The sequence below is a fragment of the Macrosteles quadrilineatus genome, unplaced genomic scaffold (genome assembly GCF_028750875.1).
Source record: "Macrosteles quadrilineatus isolate MER2022 unplaced genomic scaffold, UCM_ALF_1.0 Scaffold_2__2_contigs__length_208266976, whole genome shotgun sequence".
Lineage (NCBI taxonomy): Eukaryota > Metazoa > Arthropoda > Insecta > Hemiptera > Cicadellidae > Macrosteles > Macrosteles quadrilineatus.
Window position 1 is genome coordinate 52,035,894 of NW_026542595.1, and position 26,303 is coordinate 52,062,196.

The following is a 26,303-nucleotide window of genomic DNA, read 5'->3' on the forward strand; positions in this document are numbered from 1 at the left end:
GATTTTATCTTATATACTAAAAAACTTTTGCAAAACTTATGATAGCTAGCCTGACCATACTACTGGACCGAATTACTCGCGGTTGGTACCAAATGAAAGATATTTTCCTGTAGATGTGCAGAATCCCTTTATAAATTAAAATAGGCTCAAAAATAAGCACAAAAAATTTATTTTAAATTTAAAAAAATTAACATGGGTCTTATGGGTTGCCATGCTGGTGACAAAATAGCAACAAAATATAAACAGAAAATAAAAACAAATGGAAGAAATTCCAATCACATGTTTTATTTACAGCGTGGGGTGAAAATAGAGAAGTTTTCACAATACATACTTTTGGTAGGGTTTTCGACCATGGGGTGAGCTCTCGTACTAAGCTATAATAATTTTACTAAAAAACAGACTTAAATTGAAAATCATTTCAGGCAATTGGAAATTTGCTTAGACAGCAGGTTTGCTGTGGCGGAGGTATTTTATGTTTTTTAATGGAAAAATCACATAAATTACAATAACTTTTGAACCATATTTTTTACAGCAATGGGGTTATACTATTTTGTTAAGAGTTAATAGGACTATAACATACTAAATCTATATATCTATGTCTATATCTATATAATTTCTAAAGTACTTTTTTTGTTGGTAGGCCATAACTTCCTTAATTCTTAAGCCATAACTACCAAATGCTGGTGGGATTATTTGCTTGTTGTTATACGCAAAATGGGAGACGGACAGCGTGCCAGATCCTTGTTTGCGGTAATCCCCAGATTTATGATCTAGGGCAGTGGTTGCTGGAGGAGGGGTGAGAAAGATCCCTTCATTCTTGGTTGGAGTTTTGGTGTCATACCACAACTAAACTGTTCACATATGGGTCACTTGAATGGACTTCCGTATGACTAACAAATATTATATGCAGCAAAGGAAACATGTATTCATATATATTTTCTGTTTTCTCGCTAAACTATTTATAATAATTTGAATACTTGATGTGTCTTAAGAGTCCCGTTGCTACTGTACGAGAAAACTTCTTTTTCTAGTTTTTTCTTGTTCTTCTCATCTTGATCTTTTCATTATTAATTCATACAGGCCTCATATAAATACGGTTAGTTGGAAGTCTTAGATTTTCCTTATGACTTGTGGTACGGTATAAAGACAATTTAAATTACAAAAAATCTAACTATATATTAATTACGTAAGCCGAGATTCTTTGTGTAAAAATTGTGGGCGATTGGTAAGTCGTAGAATGACGGGAGAGGGCTCAAATTAAAGGTCTCGATCCCGTGATGGCGGGAAAAATAGTGAAATTCCCAAAATTGCTACACAAAATTCGATATAACGTAAAAAATGTTCTCCATAAGAATAGCATTAGAAGCCATTTACTGCTGATTTTTGTTTACTTCAATACAGCTGATCGTGATTTATCATTAAGCCAGTAAGCAATATTGGGTCTGACTTAGGGGAGGTACGAATGAGGCATTTAGTTCAAAATTCCTCCGTGAACAGCGCTGTAGTAGAGAGCACTTTGGCAATGAAGGTTTACTAATCGCAAAAATAGTTCTGTTCATAAAATAAAATTATAAATGTCTCAAATTCAATTTTATTATTTTTTATTTATAAAATTAAACTATCATAACCTAACCGAACTAACCAAACTTGCTGATAAAGAAATAATATAACAAAAGTTTAGAAATCGGAAAAATAATTCTGTTTATTAAATAAAACTAGAATTTGCTCAATTAAAATTTTATAATGACTTAATAATAAAATTAAACTGTAATAACCGAACCAAACCAACCAAACTTGCTGATAATAAAAAAATCTTGGACAAAAAGTTAATGCTACCAGCAGGATTCGAACCCGGGACCTACAGTATATCAGCCCAGCACGCTAACCATCAGACCACCGAGGCCGATAACTACCGATCGTTTTGTTACGGTAATGGCGTTCCCTAAGCTAATAAGAAGCCCACAGCTGTCATCGTAGCCTCTTCTATACCTCCCCTGAGTAAATACCAAGCAATATTACATTTGGATTACTCATTTGCCAGTCAATTCTGCAATGTACTATATAAAAAACCAGGACTTTCTAACGTTATCTATAATAATAAGACTTTTTAGTTACGTTATAGACTGTTGAAATAAATTATTTTTCTGTGAAACTGATCAAATGTGTGTAGTTTTAATGTTTAACATGAAACAACCAAATTGACTAAATAATTAACAATTCAAGATTAAATGGAAAACTTCTGCTTTGTTTTTATTTCAAAACGTGTTCAAGATTTATTCTACACTTTCTTTGTAGATTTACTAACATTTTTAGTTTAAGATTTGTTGTACAAAAGCGAACAAAGACAAACAACAAATTGTTTTACACCATATATTTGTTGTACTGGGATATCCTGACACTTTGATAATTTGATTCTGAGTTTGTAAATATTACAATAATTTGTTTTACATATTTGAGCTTTTTAGGGACTTATGTCCCTACAAGCCGCTAGTAACCATAATAATAACTTATCTCTCCCTCCCCCTCTGCCAACAATCACTCTCACTTTCTCACCTCTCCATGAGCCTACCTGGAACTGACAGGTCAACAGACCGTAATTAACAGGATTTCAGTCTGGAACGTGTTCCTCTACACCCATGCAAGATTGGACTCACAGTCCCAGCTTTTTTAAATGTGGCTTTAAATTCTTTGTAGCAATTTTATCTGTTACCATTTCTATGTTGTACAAGGAGTAATATTCTAATTATAATGGTGACTAAGTTAATTAAAAAGAGATGTGCCAGGCTTTAAATTAATGTTGCTTTGTAATTTCAATATTTTACTCAATTTTTGTCATTATATTTCATTTTACAAATTTCATATATGTAGATGTTTTTAAAACTGCAAGAAAACAAAAAAATATTTGTTTCTATATACTATTATACTATTATATGTATACTATTGGATCAATGTTTACTTTTTCTGTAAAATTAATATTTTTACTGTCTATGCTAGAAGTCTTCTTGTTAATACCGGTACTTAATTTATTTGTGGTGTGTAGTGTGTTTTTTATTAGTTGGTAGATAATTTATTTTGCATGTCTCCTTAAATAATTGAAATCAATAATTTAATATTTAATTACTTAATTAAATTAGTAAAATGCATTACATCATCGAGCAACTATTTCATCCACACTCGGTTTCACATGTACATTTCTTCAAAACAGCTTTCACCGGGACTAACACAACAGCTAACATAGAACAGTACCCTTATAGCTATAAATCTGCCAAATCACTATACATGCTAATTTATTATTTACAAAAAATGCATTTACATGTTAAATTTACATTACTATACCATATCTCTAATATAAATAGTTTTATTTAAATAATAATAATAATAGCCAACTCCAACAAAAAAAGATACAGCCATTTTTAAGATTACTGCCAAGAGTCTAGAACACAACAATTTATAATACTTTGATGGTACATCAGTCTCGCTATTTGGGATTGTACCCTGTTTAGATTAGCCAGAAATGCATTCAAATTTCAACAAAAAACTAAAACTATTTATTATTATAACTCTAAATGGTCATATATCACTTTCACGATTACGGAGACATCGTGATCGTCTTCGGTTGTGTAAATATATTTATTGTCTTCGGTTGTTTATCTACTGTGATTGCGTTCTTCTAACTACACGATAACCTTAGTGGCAGAAAAAATGGTATGGAAAATTGGAAAGTAAATAAAAGAAACTTCTTATAACACTTAAAACATAGGCTTTATGCTTATACTGTTACTAACTAGACGGTAAATATACATAAAAGATGGTAAGGTGTGATCAATTTCAATTGGACACTCCAATCATCATCAGACACAATAGGGGAATGACAAAAATCTTGAATGGAGTCCCTACTTATATCCTATTGGCTACCGGAAGCACTGGCCAATACATTTTTATAAGTACAACTGGAGTCAAAATTTACTTGTTCATGAATCAGCTTATTTATATTTTTACATTTTTACTTATAAATATAAATTTTTTCCCAAGCATTCATTACATATCCTTTTTTACTATTCTTTAAAAAGCATAGACTATCCTCCATTTTTCCTATTGAGTGGCCATTTTGTAACTGGTGTTGTGTCACATTTGATCTTTCCGGTTTGTTGTTGAAAAAATTGTGACGTAGATGAATGGATACTCGGCCATAGTCTATTGGAAATTATTCCAAATTTCCCAACAACATACAAAATTCACAAATATGTTCAAGTCAGGGGTGCCCAGAGGGGGGGTACTGTGGCGCGTTTGCGCCACAGGAATTTTTGGGGGGGACTTTTTTGAGGGGATTTTGGGGGGGATGTTTTTTGCTAGCTGTCATAATGAATGAAAAATTTTGTATAAGCAGCCCGAAAAATTGTTTCTAAGTAGCTCACTATCAACACCAACAACATTTTGCCATTCGTAATTAAGATTTGCTTCTAAGAATGGTAAAAACGCACCTTGTCAGACAATCCTTAATATACCAGTGTCAGTGTCGAATTTTATTTGCTACATATGTTTTGGTGGTTCTTTACCTCCACCACACAAAACGATTACAGATAGGCCTATCAATTCACGCGTATATATTGCCGTCGTCAGAACTGGAAGTAAACTGAATCAGGTTCAGGTTATGACAGACAGACGTGGTCTCTGGATTGTCGTCTGCATTGTCACCAGCTGATATAGGACTATTGTAGTGACTGAGAAGAGTGTTAAAAGTATAATGGGATTCATAATTAATTGAGTGTTTTCACTTTCACTCAAAACTTTTGCGCTGTCCCTAGTTTTATGTATTTATATATTTCAAACTCCTCAAAGTATTTAATAAATTTCCTTTAGTGCACTACTGTAGAATTTCGAGACCATAATTTATATCCAGCAGATAAATTGGTTATTATTTTCAATAATTTTAAATGGAAAACTCAATTATGAATCCCATTATATTTTCAACACTCTCCTCCGTCACTACAACTAGTCCAATATCAGCTTTTGATAACACAGACGACAATCCAGAGACCACGTCTTTCCGTCATAACCTGATTCAGTTTACTTCCAGTCCTGCCCGCGGCAATATACTCACGTGAATTGATAGGCCTATCTGTTATCGTTTCGTGTTTTGTGTATAAACAGATTGTCTGACAAGATGCGTTTCTACCATTATTAGTCATAAAAGGCAATCCTGGGGCTATCAAAATTAATTATAAGATTACTTCGTCACAAAAACCTTTTGTGGGTATTTTGCCTGGCGATTTTTGTAGAGTAAAATCGAGTTTTTGGAGTGTGTTGTTTGGAGTGGCGGTGTTTGTAGAGCCAGGGAGTGGCGAGCAACAAGTCTGTCTTATTTCGTGACTGCCTATAATTTTGAAAAAAAAAAAAACTTTGCCAAAGTATTATTAATGTATTTTTAAAGCGGTTTGATTTCTTAAAATTCTTCTCTGAGATTCTTTCTCTGTAAAATTTAGGGATGGTCAAGTCTCGAAATTTCGGGAAATTTTCGGGAAATTTTAAATCTCGTTACACGAGACGAGATTTATTTTTGGCCGAGATTTTTATCGAGACGAGAATAAAAAAAAAAAAAAAAAAATTAAAAACGCCTGCAGAAAGTCAATGCAATACCCGCAATACACGAGCGTGTTGTAGTTGCGTTTCCTTTGCGAAGGCGTTCTTATTTAATTAATTCTTTAAATGTAAATATTACTTTAATTATTTTAATAATATTACTTTAATAACATTTGAGAAGTTTTGTTAAGTGTAAGCAGTGTGAGGAATGTTTAATTACTATAAAAAGTCAAAACAAGTAACTATTTTATAAAAATTAATATTGCTTTTATTTTATGATTTATTTTATTTTAGGATAAGTTGAACTCTATCCTAACTGATATCACTATGTTTCCTAATCGTAGGCATTTTTAATAAGTTAGGCGTGATTAATAAAAAAATGTTATGCTGATGTTTTTTAATAAAAGATTGTAAATATTCTTGCCTATTATCATTATTTTTGTATTTAAACAGTCATCTAACAATGTTACAAAATCAGGTAAAAATTTTGAACGTGCATTTCCCGTTGCGTATGAGAAGGGAAATCCCGTCTCGATCTCGTCTCGAAATTTTATGAGAAATAAAAAATCTTGTCTCGTCTCGTCTCGAACTAAAAATCCAATCTCGTCCATCCCTAGTAAAATTTAATGCCACCTAATATATTGTACAGTTACAATACTGTGTTGGAGTAGAGTAATTCACCTAGTATATTGTTGTACGTTTTGAAGACGTTGTCTATTGCAATACTGAACACATGTTAGCTGACAATAGAGATTCTGAAATGTAAATTGAAACACTTCTAATTCGTCCATTAGTTAGATATACCTAATGAAGTATTGTTAAATGTTGTTCGTTTCCTATTAAACATTTAAATTTTGTTATCAGCAAGTTTGTTTTTCTTTACCTCAAGTTTACTAAATACTAAATTGGAATGATCGTTTTATGAGGTAAAGGGAAAATTGTCAGATAAATTGGTGGGGGGAGGGTAGGTTTAAATAGACGGCAGCATAAATTGGGGGGGGGAGAACTACTCCTTTGGCTTGGGGGGGGGGTTGCGCCTCTGGGTTTGGGGGGGATGGGCACCTCTGGTTCAAGTCATAAAAACTCAATTACAATTCCTGGTATTCTCGGTATCTAGTTCGGCTGGACACCTCTATAAAATTGCCTTTAGTAGAGATTCACCTAAAAACGGTTTTATTCATGACAAAGCACCAGTAGCCTAAACCCTGTAAACTTCAATAAATATCATCCATTCATTCACTGTTAGTACTGTATTGCAGAGTAACTTTTACTCCCCAACAAGATGTTTGTATTAAAGATTAGTCTTACTACATTGTGCATGTGAAACAGAGTCCTTCTCATGTGGATACAAAATCCACAGCATCCTCTGTAGGACATTCACACCTCTAAAGCTTTGTGAAAATGTTAATATTAGCCTATCGTAGTTGATTGAAATTAGAAACTACTTTATCCTAATCAATACGACTTTTTGTAAGTTAGAAATAAATTAATAGCCATGATTTGTCATATAATGCATGAACGTAGCGATAACAAATGTTTAAATGAACGCAAGAATGTAACGGAATATTAAAAATATTGTATGTAGAGAGTGCTCAAAGCTATTTTTATATTGACAATTTTAAAAAGGTTTGGTATACTTAAAATAGAAAACATGCATCTGTGATTTTGTTTATATTTTTACTTCAATGTTATTTATTATCAATAAAGTTTTATGTAAATAAATTGTTTTATTCATCACTTTAGTCTTGCATTTAAAAGATCAAATTGTTTGGTTTTGAGCTTAGATTTTTCCCCCTATATGAAAGAACCAATTTCTGTTTGTGCCATAGCAAGACCTAAACAAAGGATCAATTTACTTTTCCATTTGGATATACCCACAGGCCAAAAACACTATCCTCCAAGTTATTATACATGTATACTAATTATAATAGACCTGTTTACCAAGGATGTAAAGAATATTTTAATTTGATAAATATTAATGTTAATACTGATTAAATACACTACTATGTTTGAAGTTTTCTTGTCTGTAATAGAAGGCTTTTTTTAAATATGCTGTAGTGAACACATCAATTGCAAAGTGGTAATTCGACCTTACACATTTGCATCTTAAGTTTTGACTATAAAATGAAAGAAAATGAAATATTTTCATTTTAAGCTTACCAGCAAACAGGCCATGCTGCAGCACGGGCAGCGCAACACTACGTCACAGTGGTGAATAGTTGTACTTAAGTTGCCAGACGTAAACAGCCAGATTATTTACCAAAAACATATGGGATATGACAGTGAATCTATCCACGAGTACATTTATGATACATTCATACTAGTGGGCAGTACATTTATGATCAATCATCTACGTAAAATCCAACCCTGAAAAAGTAACTTTAAACAACAAAACACACTCTACAATACGGATATGAAATCCAGACTGATCAGCATCAATTGAATTTTTTTGAAAAGAAAACAACCTATAATAGATCAAAATTTTTGAAATACATACCAAGTTATATTAAAAATAACTAGAAAAAACTTTTTCTAGTGGGGCCTTGGTATAACTGTCAAAGTTTTTTATTCTTTAGTCAAATATTATTATAAAACATATTTTTTTACCAGATTGAGAGTTATTTATTTACAACATAGGCTATTGATTTACATTTATAAAAATAAACTTAACAGTAGGGTTCTTTTATTTGGGTCTGACTTAAGGGAGGTACGATTGAGGCATTCGTTCAAAATTCCTCCGTGAACAGCGCTGTAGTAGAGAGCATTTTGGCAATGAAGGTTTACTAATCGCAAAAATATTTCTGTTCATAAAATAAAATTATAAATGCCTCAAATTCAATGTTATAATTCTTTTATTATAAAATTACTATCATAACCTAACCGAACTAACCAAACTTGCTGATAATGAAATAATATAAAAAAGTTTATTAATAGAAAAAATAATTCTGTTCAATAAATAAAACTAGAAATTGCTCAATTAAAATTTTATAATGACTTAATAATAAAATTAAACTGTCATAACCGAACCAAACCAACCAAACGTGCTGATAATGAAAAAATCTTAGTCAAAAAGTTAGTGCCACCAGCGGGTTTCGAACCCGGGGCTCACAGCATATTAGCCCGGCACGCTATCCACTAGACCACCGAGGCCGATGGCTGAAGACCGTATTGTTACGGTAATGGTGTTCCCTCTGCTAATGAGAACCCACAGCTGTCATCGTAACCTCATCTATACCTCCCCTGAGTAAATACCCTTTTATTTTGTGTATAAAGGAATAATATGCAGTTTCAAAATTTTTGAAGTGTATGTTTAATATGTGTACATTGAAGTAAACAAATAACAAAACATGAGTTAAACAAATGAACCGTTTTGAATTATCAAACGAAGCTTTAGGCCTAATTAACAATACAACAACAGCTACAATCGCAAACTAAAATTAATTTTACATTGCTAGGACTGTACGCTTGCTTTTTACAATGTGGAATTAGATATTTTATGCCAGTTAATAGAAGATTTTTTGTTTTAGAGTATTTAAGTAGCTATTTATCTACATTTATTAAAAAAAATATTTTTCTATCATGAACATCAAATAAAATTCCACGCTTGCAATGTCATTTAGGTCTATGTCTTCATGAATTCACTACTCATGTATTTTAAAACTATTATCCAACTTATTTTGTTTTGTGTTTTCTTCTGTGTTCTGTAGTGAATGAAGTGGGATGTCTACATTTCTTAAGGTAAGCCTGCTTATCCAATCCTTTCTCACACCTATTCAACTGAAATGTTTATGATTTTTAGTTTAAATCCAGATTTATATCTGTTTTGTAACATTTGCAGATTATAAATATGTAAATTTCAATCTAAAAATGTAAGTAATTTAGTAGGAGAACACCGTTCGTCATACTCGCGTCGGTAAAGGAGATCTTTTGCATCATCAACAGTGGCGCTGCCTGATACACGCATCATGAACTAACACACGCGCAACGACTGCTGCCCGTCTGCTTTGTTTCCTTAGTCTATGATCACAGTTTGGTCATGATAACTTAAGGTTGCGTATTTTCTCGTCCACTCGTTGAAGGTCTAGTAGCCTCTCAGGAGTTTCCACATCAGCAGACACTTCATCAGTCCTGACAGAGGCCAAAGAGAACCATTGACTGTCTAAGGAGTTGCCAGAGAAGTACTTGTGCATGGCGTCTGACGCTGGGGTCGGCTGAGGCTGTTGCCAGCTGATCGCTTCTGCTTCTTTTATGGATGAAAAAGTGTCAGCAAGCTCACTCAAGCTGTCCAGAATTTCTATAAGGAGACAAGAGAATATTGTAAACACTTTAAAGGTTGGATAAGCAATAGTCCATATGATTGGTTACTGCACAAAGATACAGTTCATAAACATCAGCATTCAGCATACAAACCAACTGACCTAAAAGTGTCCAGGGTGTCCAGCCAACCTGACAATCGGGAATTATACCTACATAAATTTTGATGACTAAGAAAAAAATGTTAATAGTTCGTGAATTTATGTAAGTGGCCAGATAACTTTTTTAACAATTGCCAAAATCCACCCGAAATAATTTTTATTTTAATTAAATTTTAATGTCCAACAGTAGGCATACTTGTGCTCAATGGCTCATGACAAATAGTACTAATTTTTCTCAAAATGTGAAAAGTTGGCGATCTTTTGTTAAATGCAAGTTTTGATGTAAACTAACGACGATATTTTTATGATGTACCTGAGATATCCAATACTAGACTGGCAGGGTGGCCAACAGACCAGCTACATTGCGAGGCTGGACTCAGACTGTCCAACATCTGGTTCTGGACAACTCTGCGAGGTGTTCTCTGGTACAGAGTGGCATTCCTCTCTGTGGTTTTCTTCAAAAAAGGAGTCAACAAGTTCTCATCACTATCCACTGTATTTTTTGGTGTCTGAAAATTACTTATTTTAGCTTTGTGATCGGGGGTGATACAATTTTCAACTACGCTTCTCGCAGAAAATGCATCTTTTTCTTCTTTTAATTTTATGTTGTCTGATTTTACTCGTGTCTTCTCTTTCAGGTCATTGATTTTTCTCTGCAACCCTAAAGTGTAACAAAAAAATCCATTTATTGTATCAATAGTCAATAAAAGTAATGTTGTCAGTTTTTAACAGCATAATCTCATTAAATGGATCAACTTGATGCAGACAGCTCATTAAAATTCATCTAAGATTAGGAAAAGTTTTTATTGGTAGTATAATCGATATAAATACAATTAGTCAAGACTAATCAGAGAGCCAACACAAAGTGAAATTGCAAAAACCTCAAACCAGATTTTTGGATTGAGTATTGAATACTCGTTAAATTTCTGTAATAAGCAGACATCTTTTAAAGTTTTATAATTGTGTATAATTTTCTGAAAATGTATTTTTATTTTTGTTTTGCTATGAATATACCTAATTGGTAGTATCCCTCATCATGTAGGGAGTCTGTATTATATGCAGTGGTGTAGTGAGGCAGGAACAGCATTCCCACTATACTATGTTTTCTTTCCAAAGTACCAGTACCTATACATTGGTAAATGACACTTATTTTTACTTGACAATGGTGAGCGTTCCTGCACTAGAAGATTTTTACAACTACACCACTGGTGACGTGGTCCTGATATACACATTTTTGCATAAGTGTGAATCAGAAAACAAAAATGGTAAAAATATTTAATTATGTGCCATGCTATAGTATGCAGCAATCATGCAGAAAGTATCTTAACACTTATACCATAAAAAGAAATATTTACGTTTACATAATATTTTTGTAGAAATGTTAACATATAATGAGAATGTACTCACATGGTGGTCTGTAAGAAGCATGCTGAGATTTTGAAGTTGATAATGATATATCAAGAGGGAGATCTCTAATACTCCTGACCATTTGTGAAGGTTCTGAAATAATTGCATGGTATGAGATGTAAAGGAAATTGTTTTAATTGAGTATGTTTTTTTGGACGAAGCCCAAAAGTTCAAAAATTATATAATAATTGCAGCTTACCAAAATGTTTGTAGGCTATCTATAAGTATAAAAGAGGATGTTTGTATATATATATATATATTTGGCAGTGATAAACTCAGACACCGCTGAACCGATTGCCACGAAACTTGGTACATACGTGTAGAATTTCATGGGATAGGTTTATACACCATCAATTTCGTGATCCGTCCAATCGGCTCCGCCCCAGTGGCTCCGCCCCAGTGGCTCTGGAGATTCCCATGTTAACCTTATGAGAAATGGAATTAATGAATCTTAACAGCTGTTTCAATTAAACAAGTTGGTTCTGTTCTATGATGTCCAATAGCATTAAAGTTACAAGGATTACCAACAGGGTGCAGCACTATTATTTCTTTTACATTTATGACAACAGCTAATTTGCAACCAAAAGGTGAGTGAGCATAGCGAACGAACTTCAACCTGGAGGCGAGTTAGCGTAGTGAACGAGCTAACCTGAAGGCAAGTGAGCGTAGCGAACGAGCTAACCTGAAGGCAAGTGAGCGCAGCGAACGAGCTCCAACCCAAAGGTGAGTGAGCGTAGCGAACGAGCTCCAACTTAAAGGTGAGTGAGCGTATCGAACGAACTTCAACCAGGACGTGATTGAGCCATGCGAACGAGATCATCTTGAAAATTAAGAAGTTAAACGGGGCAAAGCCCGCGGGTTACAGCTAGTAAGTTATAAAATTGCATGGAATATTGCAAGACGAGAGTGTGTAGACAGTATATTTTTTCTTTGGATGGTATTTATTTGCTTGATAGTTATTTTAATTGGCATGAATATTACAGATAGGCCTAAATAAGTATAGTTTTTCACAAATGCTATTTTATTATTTTACTTTTTAATTTTGTATCTAGTCATTCATTATGTAATTGCTATTAGCAGATTCTAAACTAGGCAAGCTTATTTTACTTTTTAATTAAATTAGTGTTGATATTTTTTTCTTTGATATACGGTATTTAATTATATATCATATCATTACTTTTTTTATTGTTATTATGGTTGTAATATGTAACAATAATTATCAAAATGACAAACCCTATTTCATTGTAAAATGTTTATACATGTTTATGTGTTTACAATAAAGGTTATTATTTTTATTGCACTGTTATAATGCTAAGAGAATTTTGAGGTACAGTAGACCCCTCTTAATTGACCTCGCATTAACCGACAATCGGATTATCCGCCCTCGATCCTAAAATGTTACAGTTTGTTTTAACCGACCTTGCTTTGAGAGCAGCTCAGTTTAACCGCCGCTTTCCAGGAATTTCGGCATTTCCGCACCCATGCTCGGCTATGGGAACATTCGCTTATCTCCACAGGATGTAACTAACAATAAGTATTTTGTAGCTATCCCGAACAATATTGCATATTGCCAGTTTGTCATCATCGTTCGTCTTGTGAGCACATCTAATTTTTTCTCTGCGGAAAATATTATACAGTAATATTGTAAAGTGCGTGGAAGTGTGTGTCTAGCTGTTTAGTTTATTTAATAATAATCAGACCGTTTAATTACAATGTAAAAATAGTCGTTTTAAAATACAGTAAAGTGTTTTTATCAAATACAGTAAACTAGGATTTCCAAATAACAAAATGGCATCGGCAAAACAAAAACGGAACGTTGTTACTGTGGAACAGAAACTAAGTGCATTGGACCGTCTTGACAAAGGTGCATCTGTGAAACAAATTAGTGACGAGCTGGGTGTTGGAACAACAACTGTCAAAGACTGGTGTCGTAACAGGAAATCTTTACAAGAGTTTTGTACTCAAATAGAATCTGGCACGGCGTTGGCGACTTGGCGTACATTAAAAAAACCAACAAATGATCTTGTAGATGACGCGTTGCGGTTGTGGTTCACACAAGAAAGGCGTAAAGGAACCCCATTAAGTGGCCCGATTTTAAAGGAAAAAGAAACCATGCTTCATTCTAAGATTGAAAACGGCGGCAGTTTCACTGCCATTAACGGCTGGTTCGACAGGTGGAAAAAAAGACATGGCGTCCACTTTTTATCTGTTTGCGGTAAAAAGTTGTCGGCGGATCCTACTAGAGCTAGTGAATTTTTTACACAATTCAAGGAGTATATTGAGGAGGAGGGTTTGCATCCAGAACAAAAATATAACCCGGATGAAACTGGATTAAATTTTGAACGTCTGCCAGATAAAACATTCGCCACCAGCAATGAAAAATCGGCTGCCGGTTTCAAAATGAACAAAGAGAGGGTAACAGTTGCCCTATTTTCTAATGAGGCTGGAACCCACAAACTACCTCCCCTTGTGATTGGCAAATATCAAAAGCCAAGAACATTCAAAAACATAAACGTAAATGCTCTTCCAGTTTGTTACAAAGCGCAGCGATCTGCTTGGATAGATGAGTAAATTTTTAAGGACTGGTTTATCAACGAATTTGTTCCCGGCGTGAAAAAACATTTGACTAGCCTGAAAATGCCAATAAAGGCAATTTTGCTAAGGACAATAATACCAGTCATGTAGAAGGCATTGAATGCGAGGAAGACAGTGGAATAAAATGCTATTTTCTTCCTCCGAACGTTACCAGCATTGTCCAACCTATGGACCAAGGTGTAATCGAGAGTTTCAAGAGACGATACAAGAAAAAGTTACTTTCTGAAATTTTGAACAGGATGGAATTTCACAGTAAAGGACTTGTTGATGTCTTAAAAACAATCAATATAAAGGACGTCATTTACATGGTGGCTAAGTCGTATGCAGAACTTCAAAGCACTACAATCGTAAAGTCATGTAGAAAACTGCGGCCTGAAGTAGAAGAAGCGGTATTAAACAACATGGATGATAATCCATCAGCAGAAGTTCGCCAACAAGAGATCGACCCAAGTGAACAATTATTATTGGAGGATCTTCAAACATTGACAGGTGGTGATTACGTCATAGAAGCAGAAGATGTTCAACAATGGATTGTTCACGCTAACGACGAGCTGGGGAACAATATGATGACAGACGAAGGAATCATTACCGCGGTCACACGTCAAGAGAACAATGAGGAAGAAGAAGATGAAGTCGAAGATTTAGATCAGGAATCAAAAATTAGTCATTCCGAGGCAAGAAAGGCATTTACTCTAGCTGCAAGTTATGTTGAACAACAAAAAGTATCAAGTGCTGCAGATGTAATGTTTATTAAAAAATTGCCAGAGTATGCCTTAAAGCAGACACTGGACAATGAAACACAGAAAAAAAATTTACTTTAAAAGTAACCTTTAAACTTTTTAAAGTAAGCTTAAGTGATTAAAACTGTTCTTTTTTATCATTGGTTTGATTGAAAATATTGTTTCATCTCTTAAGTTTGTGTGTTTTAATTCAATAATATGGAGAGTGTAATGTAAATGTATTACTATAGACAAAAAAAATCAAGTAAGCTTCAGTGAAAAAGAAATCACTAATTTTTATCAATGGTTTATTGTATTGCTGGTTTATTTTTTGTATTACTGTAAAGTAGTGTGTGTGTGTTTCAATTCAATACAGTAATAGTGTGTAAAAAATTGAAGGTGTTTTTTATTAAGTTTCCTGGTGGATCTTCTTCAGTGTGTCAAACCAAAGCAAATCAGCGAGATCGTCCGTACAAAGAAAAATTGGTATGTAAACAAAATATTTTGACTAGTTACTTAATGTGTCTGAAAACAGCTGCTATTTTTTGTAATATATTCCAAAATTATCTTATCGCGTGAGTAAAGAAACAACGCAACTTGTAGGGGCGGGAAAGGGAGAGGGTTAACGACTCCAAGGTCAAGATTGTTCTTGTGACTCAGCTTCCAGTGAGAGGCTATAAATAAACATTCTGTCTCGTAACAACATGTTTCTTGTATTTTTAATTTTGACAAAGAGCTCTGTACTGTATTACGATATACTGTACTGTATTTTGAAAGCATCAATTAACAGAACGTACTAAAGTTATTACAGTACAGCAAAATAACATTTTTTATTGATTCTTGTCTACAACTATTATTTGTCTTATACAACTATTTATTATCCCTACTGAAAGTATTTGACTTAACCGTGTTTTTTTGTTTATTAGTGTACGAAAAAAGGAGATAAGTGTAGTTTATTGTTTATTTTATAAATAATGCAACTATTACTTCAAAATAATGATTATACAATATTAAATGAATAGCACTTAATTTTCTTGTTTTTTTTAGGTATTACCCGTTTTAACCGACCTTTTGAGCTATCCGACCTAGGTCCCATTAGGGTCAGTTAAGAGGGGGTCTACTGTAGATAGAATGGACATTAGGCTTATCTTACTAGAAGAGTACCCATCATTAAAAATGATCATCAATTGAATAGCTCCGCCAAACAACATTGCAAGTGACAAAAACTAATATTTTCAGAAAACACAAAAACATTCTGACTGCACCGATGCCAACACAGGCAGTATGCCACACATTTAATCGCTTGTAACTGTAAGTGTTGCCAACCTTTGTAATTTTAAATATGTAATTCTTTTTATCTCAAGTCCACATTTTTTGCTTCTGTGTGGTTATTGAAATAGCAAATCAACAAACACTTGCAAACAAGCACCGCACTTTGTGATAGTAACTGATTTGATAATTTTGTGCATATCATGTGAGAATTAGGCCAGGGACACACTTACCGGCGAAACCGCCGGACGCCGGATCCGGCGGCGTCGGAGCAAGGTGAGATACACAGGAAGGCATGGGGCAGGCCACACTTCTCTGGTTCGGCGAATCTGCCGATCCGGCGGGAAAATGCTCCGGCGAAACCGCCGGATATTCTCTGCCTCGCCGGACCGCCGGATCGGCAGTTTCGCCGGAGCAGTGGGTAGCGGGGCATTGTGCCTTATGGAGATGAACACACTTATCGGCGAAACAGCCGGACTGCCACTTCCCCCACTCCTCAGTCGTGGTTCAACCCTTGAGGGTGGTGATTGCTAATGATTTTAATGCATTGTCCAAGTAGTGTATTTAGTTTTGTTTTGCTATTTAGTTAGTTTAGTTTTTATTTTTATTCTGTTTAGTTTTCTATGGTATGGTGTTTAGTTATCATGGTAGATGTTGATATGGATTTACTTATTAGTTTGGTTCATGAGAAACCAGAACTTTGTGATAGGTCTTTGGAAGTTTACATAGACAAAAACAAAACGAGGGACAGCAGCTGGCGACAAATTTGTGCCGCACTGAATCCAGCCTTTCCAGCGTCATGTATGTGTTTTGACCTTGTATTTGCACTGTAATCTTCGATAGTAGCTCGTCGAATGAGGGGACAGACATTCAAAAGTAATTAAAACACTTATTTTCTCCATTTCTCAACTGTAAAAATTGAGTGTAAAAAGCTCCAAGTAGCGGTCTGTTCTCCAGAATATGATGTACCCAAACAGTTCGGTGGTGTTTTCTCTTTCTTCTGTGGTGGATCAAACACAGGAAGGCCAACTTTTGAGGTCTTGACAGCACCATTTCTAAGACTAAATGTACTAGAACTGTACTAGTGTAAGACAAAACTCATTGCACTCTATTTATTGTCGCCGGCTCAAGTTTTTGCCGGAACAAGTGTGTTCTGACCCTCAACCTACGGCGGATCCGGCGCTCGGCGGTTTCGCCGGTAAGTGTGTCCCTGGCCTTAGCTATGCATCAATTCATTTTCGCATAATTCTGATGGTTCTGGCGTCTTTTAGTTTGGATAAGGTTTCCGTATGAGAGGAAGTCTACTGTAACCTTTTGACTTTTTAATAAATCTACAGCAGATCTCTATTCCAAGCTTCAACAAATTAATTTATTCGATTGCTAAGAACAGCACCTGGGTTAGTGTTCTCATCTAAAGGCTGCTGGTAACATGGTTGTGTGTTGTTCTGAGAGTCGGCTATCTTGTCTATAGCGGACAAGACCAGTCTCGCTCTCTTGACAACCGCAGCAAGTGAAACCTCACAGTTGACTGCAGCCTCAAACTCACTCACGCCTACAAAAGGAAACATACTAATTAAGTTAACTCGATACTCAACTTATACATTTTACCAAAAATAGTGTTGACATAAAATTTTTTAATTTTTTTTAATTTCTTTTCTTTATATCTTTTAGAGATCATCTCTTGTAGTTATCAGAATTCATATAGCTTAGTTAAATTATTTTAGCAAGCAAACCTACATTGCTTCAGCTGAGTTAAATCAAGTGACAATCCAGAACCAGAGAGATGCTTGTACAACAGCCAGCTCTGCTTGACTATTGCTCTGCCAACTTCCTCCTTAGTCTCTCCTCTGCACAGTTGTTGGCTAAGATCATTCACACTCTCTTGCACCACCTACAACACCAACAACAAACATATTGATTTGCCCATCCTACCAAATCTTAAGCTTTAGTTGGATGACAATTTTTACGATTCTGGCTAAAGAAGCAACTGATCTTCGTAAGTAACAATGCTCATTCATTCAATACTTATTGTTCACTTATCTTTGCATCAAAACTTGCACCCTGGTGTGTCTGCATTGTCACACATCTTTAATCTCTCTAACCTCCCATTTCATATCATTGAATAGTTCACTATTTAAAAATCCATGTCCTAAAGCAGGTATTGCACCTATTTAAGAGGCAGAAATTCGGAGAATCATGAAAAAAATGGAAACTAAATCATTATCATCAGCCAGATTTTATTGAATTGTTGAAAAAATAGATTTAGTGTACACTGAGAGGGGATAAAATGGATATAATATAGCTGGTTTTAAATAAAAGAAGACTTTGTATTGTGGGTCAACACTCTATTAGACAGACCACATACTAATCAGAGAATATTACCTTGAAGCAGGCATACATATCTTAGAAAAGTTAAAAGACATTAATTATTTTGATTTGTGAGGTCCCTCAACACAAAGTGTGCCTTAACAGGATTACAACAGACCAAGAGTCCAGCAGATAACGAGTCCAGAGGATATAGAGTCCAGCGGACCAAGTGAAACAAGAGTACAGAGGAACCAGTGTACAGCGGACCAGGAGTAGAGCGGAACCTATATAAGGAGGCGCAGAGGAGTCCACGAGTCAGTCGATCACGGGCATCTGAACGAGAAGGTCCTCGCTCCCACTCCCCGACGAATCGCCAACTCTACAAGGTCTGGTGAATATTAGCGAGGCCTATTCCTGCTAGAGAAATCCGAGCAGTACCCAGTCCCGCTAGAGAAATCCGAGCAGTACCCACTCCTGCTAGAGAAATCCGAGCAGTACCCACTCCTGCTAGAGAAATCCGAGCAGTACCTGCTCCCGCTAGAGAAATCCGAGCCCTACCTTTTCCTGCTAGAGAAATCCGAGCAATACCCAGTCCTTCTAGAGAAAACCGAGCAGTACCTACTCCTGCTAGAGAAATCCGAGCAGTACCCGCTCCCGCTAGAGAAATCCGAGCCCTACCTTTTCCTGCTAGAGAAATCCGAGCAGTACCCAGTCCTTCTAGATAAATCCGAGCAGTACCCAGTCCTTCTAGAGAAATCCGAGCAGTACCCACTCCTGCTAGAGAAATCCGAGCAGTACCCTCTCCTGCTAGAGAAATCCGAGCAGTACCCACTCCTGCTAGAGAAATCCGAGCAGTACCCGCTCCCACTAGAGAAATCCGAGCCCTACCTTTTCCTGCTAGAGAAATCCGAGCAGTACCCAGTCCTGTGAGAGAAATATAAATCCGAGCAGTACCCCGTCCTGCTAGAGAAATCCGAGCAGTACCCAGTCCTGCTAGAGAAATCCGAGCAGTACCCAGTCATACTAGAGAAATCCGAGTAGTACCCAGTCATGCTAGAGAAATCCGAGCAGTACTCAGTCCCGCTAGAGATATCCGAGCAATCCCTAGATGGTGATGATGAACATATCATAAACTGGTTAATAGCTTATACCAGAACTGTACGTTCCCGTTGGGATTGATCTGAGCTATCTATCCCTTTTTCTCAACTCTACGACCGACTTCAGACCCCTGGAAACATCCCAGCACCCTACTGAAGCTAACCGTATCACAGATTTACGTAATAACATTTTTTATTAAAAGGTTTGTTGTTTTCAAACATTATTCAGCCAAGCCTGCAGAGGAGTAAGATACAGAGGATAAATTCAATGGTACACTTACGTGGTGTCTAGCACAGTCGCTGGTGTCTAGAGCAAATTCTATTCATCGTCCCCTTCCACTCTCCTTTCCCCATTCGCCACCGTTTACTACACAGCACTCACGCTGAAGGAAGTGCCTGTCATCCGCTGTATCAAGCTACCCTGCTGTACTAAATTTCTGTGTGGCCATTGCTGTTTGGGCTCTTTCTTGCTCGGTACGAGTAAATTTCCACCCAACCTTACCAGAGCTAAAAGCCCACAATTGTCCCACAAGCTTGTTTCCTCTGTATCTTACTTCTCTGTCAGGGCCGGATTTCCCAATAGGCCCGGTAGGCCCGGGCCTATGGGCGCAAGGTCCCAGAGGGCGCAAGGCCAAGAGGAATTTTTTTTATAGGCTATCTAAAAATAAAAATAAATAGTCATAGTTGATAAAAAAAACTTCCGAATTTCATAAGAAGAAATTATTGTTATGAAATTTAAAATATTTTTCAGAATTATGCATCAATTTCGTTACAAAATTGCTAACGAACATTGGTTATACGGGAGTAGGCTGTAGGGATGTTGACGTTGACGAGCGCCCAAGGGTTAACGCATCGTATTGCCACTGCACTGGGCCACTATGCTGGCTCGGCTTGCTCAGGCTCGGGCTCGGCACTACTGATCATAGTGATTAGGGGCGCAAGCGTGCTAGACATTGTTACCACCCTCACTTCACAAAACACAAGTTATTAACTAATCTTTTGATTAGTTTACAACAATCTGCAGGATCAAGTTAAAATATATAATACGTTGTGTTGAATATTAAAACGATTAATTTACGTTTAAATTTAACGAAAAAATATTATTAATCTCAGTTTGCATTAGATTTTAAAAACATTCAATACCCTCCAAATCACCATTAATGCTGTCATTTTCTCCTCAGACCTAAGGATCGGTATGGTTGGCAGGAGTATTGCTCTGTTTTGCTTTGGAAATATAACCTAGATACAGTACGACCATAGATTATATATAACTCAAGTCGACTTCTTATGACATTGTTAATTCAAAATTTGTTCAAGTTTAGTTCATGTTGGTGATACTGGGCGTTAGTTTTGACGTAAATTTTCTATTTTAATTTTCTTTCTATTTTTTAGGGTTAGTTCTATGATGTGTGTTTTAATTTCTTGTAATATAAACAGGAGACGATTGTTGATGATTAGATCGTTTTATTTTGGATAAACTAGGTTTAAACATAGGTAAAACATACTCCTTAAATAACAAGAATTGTTTTCAGCTAATCCAAAATTATGACAAATCTACTAAAGGAGTAGCCTATGTTTAATCTATGGTATCACATACTGTATGGAGTTCAGGTGTTTGGGCCTGGAATTGGAATCAATGGCCATGTTTTTTTTTTTCAGGAATTCTCGGTGGTTTGTGTTGTTTTGTTTCAGTCCCACGGGCACGGCCACAAACGTGAGCATTTATTAAAAGCATAAAATTGCCAACAGTGTTTAAGACGGCATTTCGTTAAGGCTAAACAATCGATAAAAAAAACTTGCAATGATTCCGGCGAGGAGTGGTATTCAAGCAATTAACTTAGGCCTATTGGCGTGATATAGTTTTTAATAAAGGTTTGAAGGAAAGTAACTGTGACCAGACTAGGGGGCGGAAAATTATTTGGGCCTAGGGGCGCCAAAATGCTAAATCCGGCCCTGTTCTCTGTGCCAAACCTAAGATATTTATATTCATTTTATTAAACACAACATCTGGGTCATAGTCGAACATGCTCCATTACAAAACAGTATTTGGGTTTACTTACCCTAATGAAGGCTGTGGAGTCGATTATATTGTCTAAATGAGACTGGAGATTTTTTGTTTCGTCTTGCCAGTGGTCACACAACAAATGAGCAAACCTACGTTTATCTTCACATCCAGCTGTCAGATACAATGCCTTTAATGCTGGGACTAAGTAGTTGTCTATAGATTCTACACTGGCCAGACAACACCTCATGCCCAAAACTCCTGCAACAGAAAGTAAAAATTATTGGCTCATGTATAATATTTTTTACCAAATTACTTTCAATGGTACGTCTTGTAAAAATGCTTCACTACCGGTATACTTTTTGCTTGTAGCCTATCAACAACAAATTGTCCAGCAATTAGTTTGAAATTTAAAAAATCTGTTAGTGTCTACTTCAATTCAGCATTTCTGTGTAAGATAGTTGTCCGCATATTGAGGTCTCCATCGTTCTCCTGTAGCAGCAGGGCTTGCTTGAATCTCGGTTCAAATCTGACACCTAAGGCCGTGTTCCTTACTTCATTCATCATTATTCTAGCAGACTCCCACCTCTATAAGAAAATTAGTCTCGTCATAGTATTCAAAAACATGGTGAAAGAAAATTGACACTCCTGCCAGATATGACTTGCATTCTGTGTTCTCGTCGTCAACCACTACTGAAGTCCATTAACAAATGATGGACGTGAATGGAGTAAAGTGCTGTTTGGACGTAGAAATGGAGTGAAATAGGAGGGAGCTCGAAAATGGTTTGGATAATTTGATTCTATTGTGTAAGCCGATTGATTTTATTCATTTGTCTTGTTTGAAGCAGTGGCCAAAGTTAGGGGTATTTCGAATTCGGAGACTAAACAAGAGTACCCCTCAGGGGTAGTTGTCTGTCAACTACACGTGAGGCCTCTTGTAGGCTGGCAACCCCGAGGTACCCTAGCCCTCCCCCAGATCTCTCCTCTTCTTCGTTCTGGGTTCTAAGGCCAGCAAATTTCCTCTTTTTGCAGGCCCTTCTTTCTTCTTTGTTTTCCTATTGAAGAAATCTTCTTCCCTTCTTCTTTTCCTTTCGCTTCTGTTTCAGTCGAACTTCAGGGGTGTTATGCGACCCGCGCCGAAGAGGTGAATGCCTCCTGGCTCCTCAGCGATGGTGCGTACGGAGCCTCCAGGACACCGGGCGACCTCCTGGAGAAATCAGCCTTACCCGGACATGCGGGGCTCTGTCTGGGCTTGACCTCCAATTCCCTTGCTACTCGTGGGAACACCATGGATTCAAACAAAATAAGCCAACCAAAACCAAACCTGAGAGCGACTCCAGAAGTTGCACCACCAAAACCTCATGGTTTATCTCATTTAGAACAAGACCCTGCTCTCGAAACGAAGTGCACCAAGAGCACAAGAAGCTCTGATGCTCTAAAAACCAGAAACTTCTACTATGATGGAAGTTCAACTCCCTCGACTGGAAATAATGGAGGATAAATCCCTGCATACACCAGCTACACTGGATAGAGAAGGCGAGCTTTTTTAAGTTGTCCTAAAACACCAAAATCTACAGAGACACTCGATGACACCACTGAGCGACTTAGTCGTCTTAAGATGAAAAGACCGAATCTCACCACGGCACAAAGAAGGGAGGCCTTAAAGGCAAAACCTCTGGGAACAGGTGAAAAATTCTACCCAGACAAGTGGCGCAGGGAAAAAAAGAAAAAAACCCAAAAGACCACAGGAGGTAAGAACACCGCGCCCAACTGCGGGACCAAATGTCGAGACGAAGGGGGCCAAGCGCGCCAGAGGTGCAACGGTCACTCCACCCTCAGCAGAAGGACCTGCAAAGAAGACCAGGGGTTCAACCCAAAGGTCTGAGCCGGTAAAAGACGTAGGTGAATCTGGTACGTCCATTGAAGTCACATACAGGGACATCACTGCTACCAAAATCGCCATTGTCCTTGAAAACTATCCTGAGGCTAGGCATACTGACAAACAAGGAGAAGCAATCAAGGAAGCAATCCTGGAAACGGAAAGACTACAGCCCTTAGAGGATAGTTCAAGTCCAGCGTTTGCAGGAATCTACATAGAAAAAGGTAACCTTATCATTGTCTGCCTCAGTGACGCAACCAAGCGATGTGGAGGGACTGATCCCAGCTCTCAAGCCATTAGAGGAGGACATCCTGAAATCCACGAGGGAATTCTTCAGAGCACATCCTAAGCTGTTGAAGAAAACTCCAGAAAAAGTCATTGAGATGTTCACGATGCAAAACCCCACTCTCAATGTCAAGGAGTGGAAGATACTGCCGGCCAAACCAGATCCGAAAGGGTACGGATTCGTCTGTTTCCTGGATGAGGTCTGTTTCCAGGCTGTGCAGTCCACCAACTTGAGAGCCAATCTAGGCTTCTGGCCGGTCTCATTTGTCACAACTCCGGTTAAGGACGATGCTCAGGGTCCTCCAGATCAACCTACAGCATAACAGGGCTGCCTCTGCCGGTTCTTCCTCAAAGAAGGGTTTGACCTGGCACTCATTCAAGAACTATGGCTGCACCAAGGAAGAGTTGCAGGTCTGGGAGAAACAAAGGGTGAGTTAGTTTACTGCACTTCTTTAAGTAATGTCAGAACATGCATTCTCGTGAGAAAAGGTTTGAACTTTCTAAACATAAACAAATTTTGCTCCAGAGATCTCACTGCGGTGTCAATAACCTGGAGAAATGGTGGCAGGGAATGGAGCACAATGGTAGGCTCAGTTTACCTGCCATACGACTCTAGGGAACTACCTACATCGAGAGAACTCGAGCTCTTGGTGGAAGCAACCAGCACTGGTGATCAACAACCACTCCTAGGTTGTGACGTCAACACACACCACGCCAACAGAGAAAACACAGTACCAGCACTAGATGGTGGACTGCGGATTTGAGTCGCATGAGGGCAGGAGTCAGGAAACTATTCAACCAATGCAAACGGAGCCGTATGTGGAAGCCATATAAAAGGGCACACACAGAATACAGCCTTGCAATGGAAAAAGTCAAAAACAGAAAAAGCCAAACAAAATTCATGGATACAGTTTACACAGGAGGTGAACAGTCTCAGTGCTGCGGCCCGCCTCCAGCAGGTTCTAGCGTCCAAACCTATTGTACTCTTGGGATTTCTTAAGGTACCAGGAGGGCAATACACAACCGGGGTTGGTGGAAGTCTTAAACTTCTCCTTGAAACTCACTTCCCTGGCTGCATTTTTGAGAGTGACAACACAAGTTTAGTTATCAGTTTTGATTGTAAGGGTATTCATCACGATCTAGAACCTAATCAAAATGGTTATTTCTATAATTTTAAAAAGGCCGATTTTTTAAGTTTGTACAATGAAATAAAAAAAATAAACTGGACTGAAATTAGAATTATTGAGGATGTTAATTTATCTGTTGATTTTTTTTATACTAAATTATATAATGTATTTGATAAGTTTGTTCCAAAAGCTAAAAAATCAATTTCAAAGTATCCTGTTTGGTTTAATCACAACATAATATCCTTGATCAAAATAAAAGACATGCTAAGGAGAAAGCTAATTAAGTATAACATGATTGAAACATTAAATGAATACAAACTGGTGAGAAGTACTATTAAAGTAAATATTAAATCGGCCTATAAAGAATATATTTCAAATTTAGAAAACAATGTGTTGAGCAATCCTCAGACATTTTGGAGTGTGGTAAAACGTCTTAGAGTTAATGATAACAGTCCAACTGTTATGAAATTGGACGATAGAGTTGTGGAGGGTGGGAGGGCCATAGCGGACGAGTTTGCTACTTACTTTAAGTCTGTGTACGAGCCTTGTCAGCTGGGCAGCGACGACCTGTGTCGGCGTGCGCTCCGCTCACCGACCCTGCCTGGCGTCCCGTGCCTCAATGTCTCCTGTGTCTCGTATCATGATGTCCTCTCTGCACTCAAAAACCTCAAACCTAAAAGATCTCTTGGTCCAGATGGAATACCGCCATATATTCTTAAAGCCTGTGCAGATTTGTTTGTTGAACCGCTTCTAGCTATTTTTAATCTCGCGATCACCAGCAATGTTTTCCCAACGAAATGGAAGCAAGCTAAAATAATTCCCATTTTCAAAAAGGGCCGAAGAGACATCATAAAGAATTATCGTCCAATATCAATTTTGCCTGCTCCTGTTAAAGTATTTGAATCAATTCTTCATCATAAAAAGATCAGCCATGTCAGTAAATTTCTATCTTCAAAACAGCATGGATTTTTCCCCAGCAAATCCATTAATTCAAATCTGTTAAATTTTTCTGAGTTTTGTATTCCTGTTATTGATAGTGGTAATCAAGTTGATGTTATCTACACCGACTTCGAGAAGGCCTTCGACAAAGTTGATCATCTGGCTTTGCTTTCGAGATTGAACTATTTTGGTTTTTCTGAAGGAATCTTAAAATTCTTCTGTTCATATCTCAGGGGTCGAAAACTGTTGAATATTGCAACCCAACTCATCTAGTCTGGATTAGTGATGGACCATCATATGTTTTTACATTGTACATATGAAGTTGTTTACTAAATATAATTCAGTGTTGTGTTGTGTTTGTAAGATAATAAAAGAGTTTACAACAAATTTTCTTTCATTAACTTTAATTTCACCAACAAAGGTTATGGGCCATTTGGAATATTAAAATAATCATTTTACAGTATTCTGTGCTTAAAAATAAGTAAAATGAGTTTTGGCTATAGAATTGAACCTTTGAAACGAAATAATTATGACACTTGGAAAATTCAAGCTGAAGCTATATTAATCCAACAAAACCTAATGGAATATGTATCTGGGGAGAACCAATGTCCTGAGGATGAAGTTGGTAAGAATGCCTGGATAGTTAAAGATCTTAAAGCTAAATCAGAACTAATATTGATAA

The 26,303-nt window shown here is 36.8% G+C and overlaps 1 protein-coding gene across 2 annotated transcripts in view; it reads right to left on the bottom strand.

Annotated features, from left to right (window-relative positions):
* Positions 1–9,294: 9,294 nt before the first annotated feature.
* Positions 9,295–26,303, bottom strand: part of LOC128987481 (serendipity locus protein alpha-like) — a 57,997-nt gene continuing 40,988 nt past the window's right edge. For both annotated transcript variants that reach the window (XM_054408344.1, XM_054408343.1), the window contains 6 exons: positions 21,450–21,652; positions 17,723–17,876; positions 17,379–17,537; positions 11,403–11,495; positions 10,309–10,656; positions 9,295–9,874 (listed from right to left, as the gene is read on the bottom strand). In XM_054408344.1, coding sequence (XP_054264319.1) covers positions 9,615–9,874; positions 10,309–10,656; positions 11,403–11,495; positions 17,379–17,537; positions 17,723–17,876; positions 21,450–21,652 — 1,217 coding nt within the window. In that variant the 3' untranslated portion in view covers positions 9,295–9,614. The remainder of the gene's footprint in view (positions 9,875–10,308; positions 10,657–11,402; positions 11,496–17,378; positions 17,538–17,722; positions 17,877–21,449; positions 21,653–26,303) is intronic.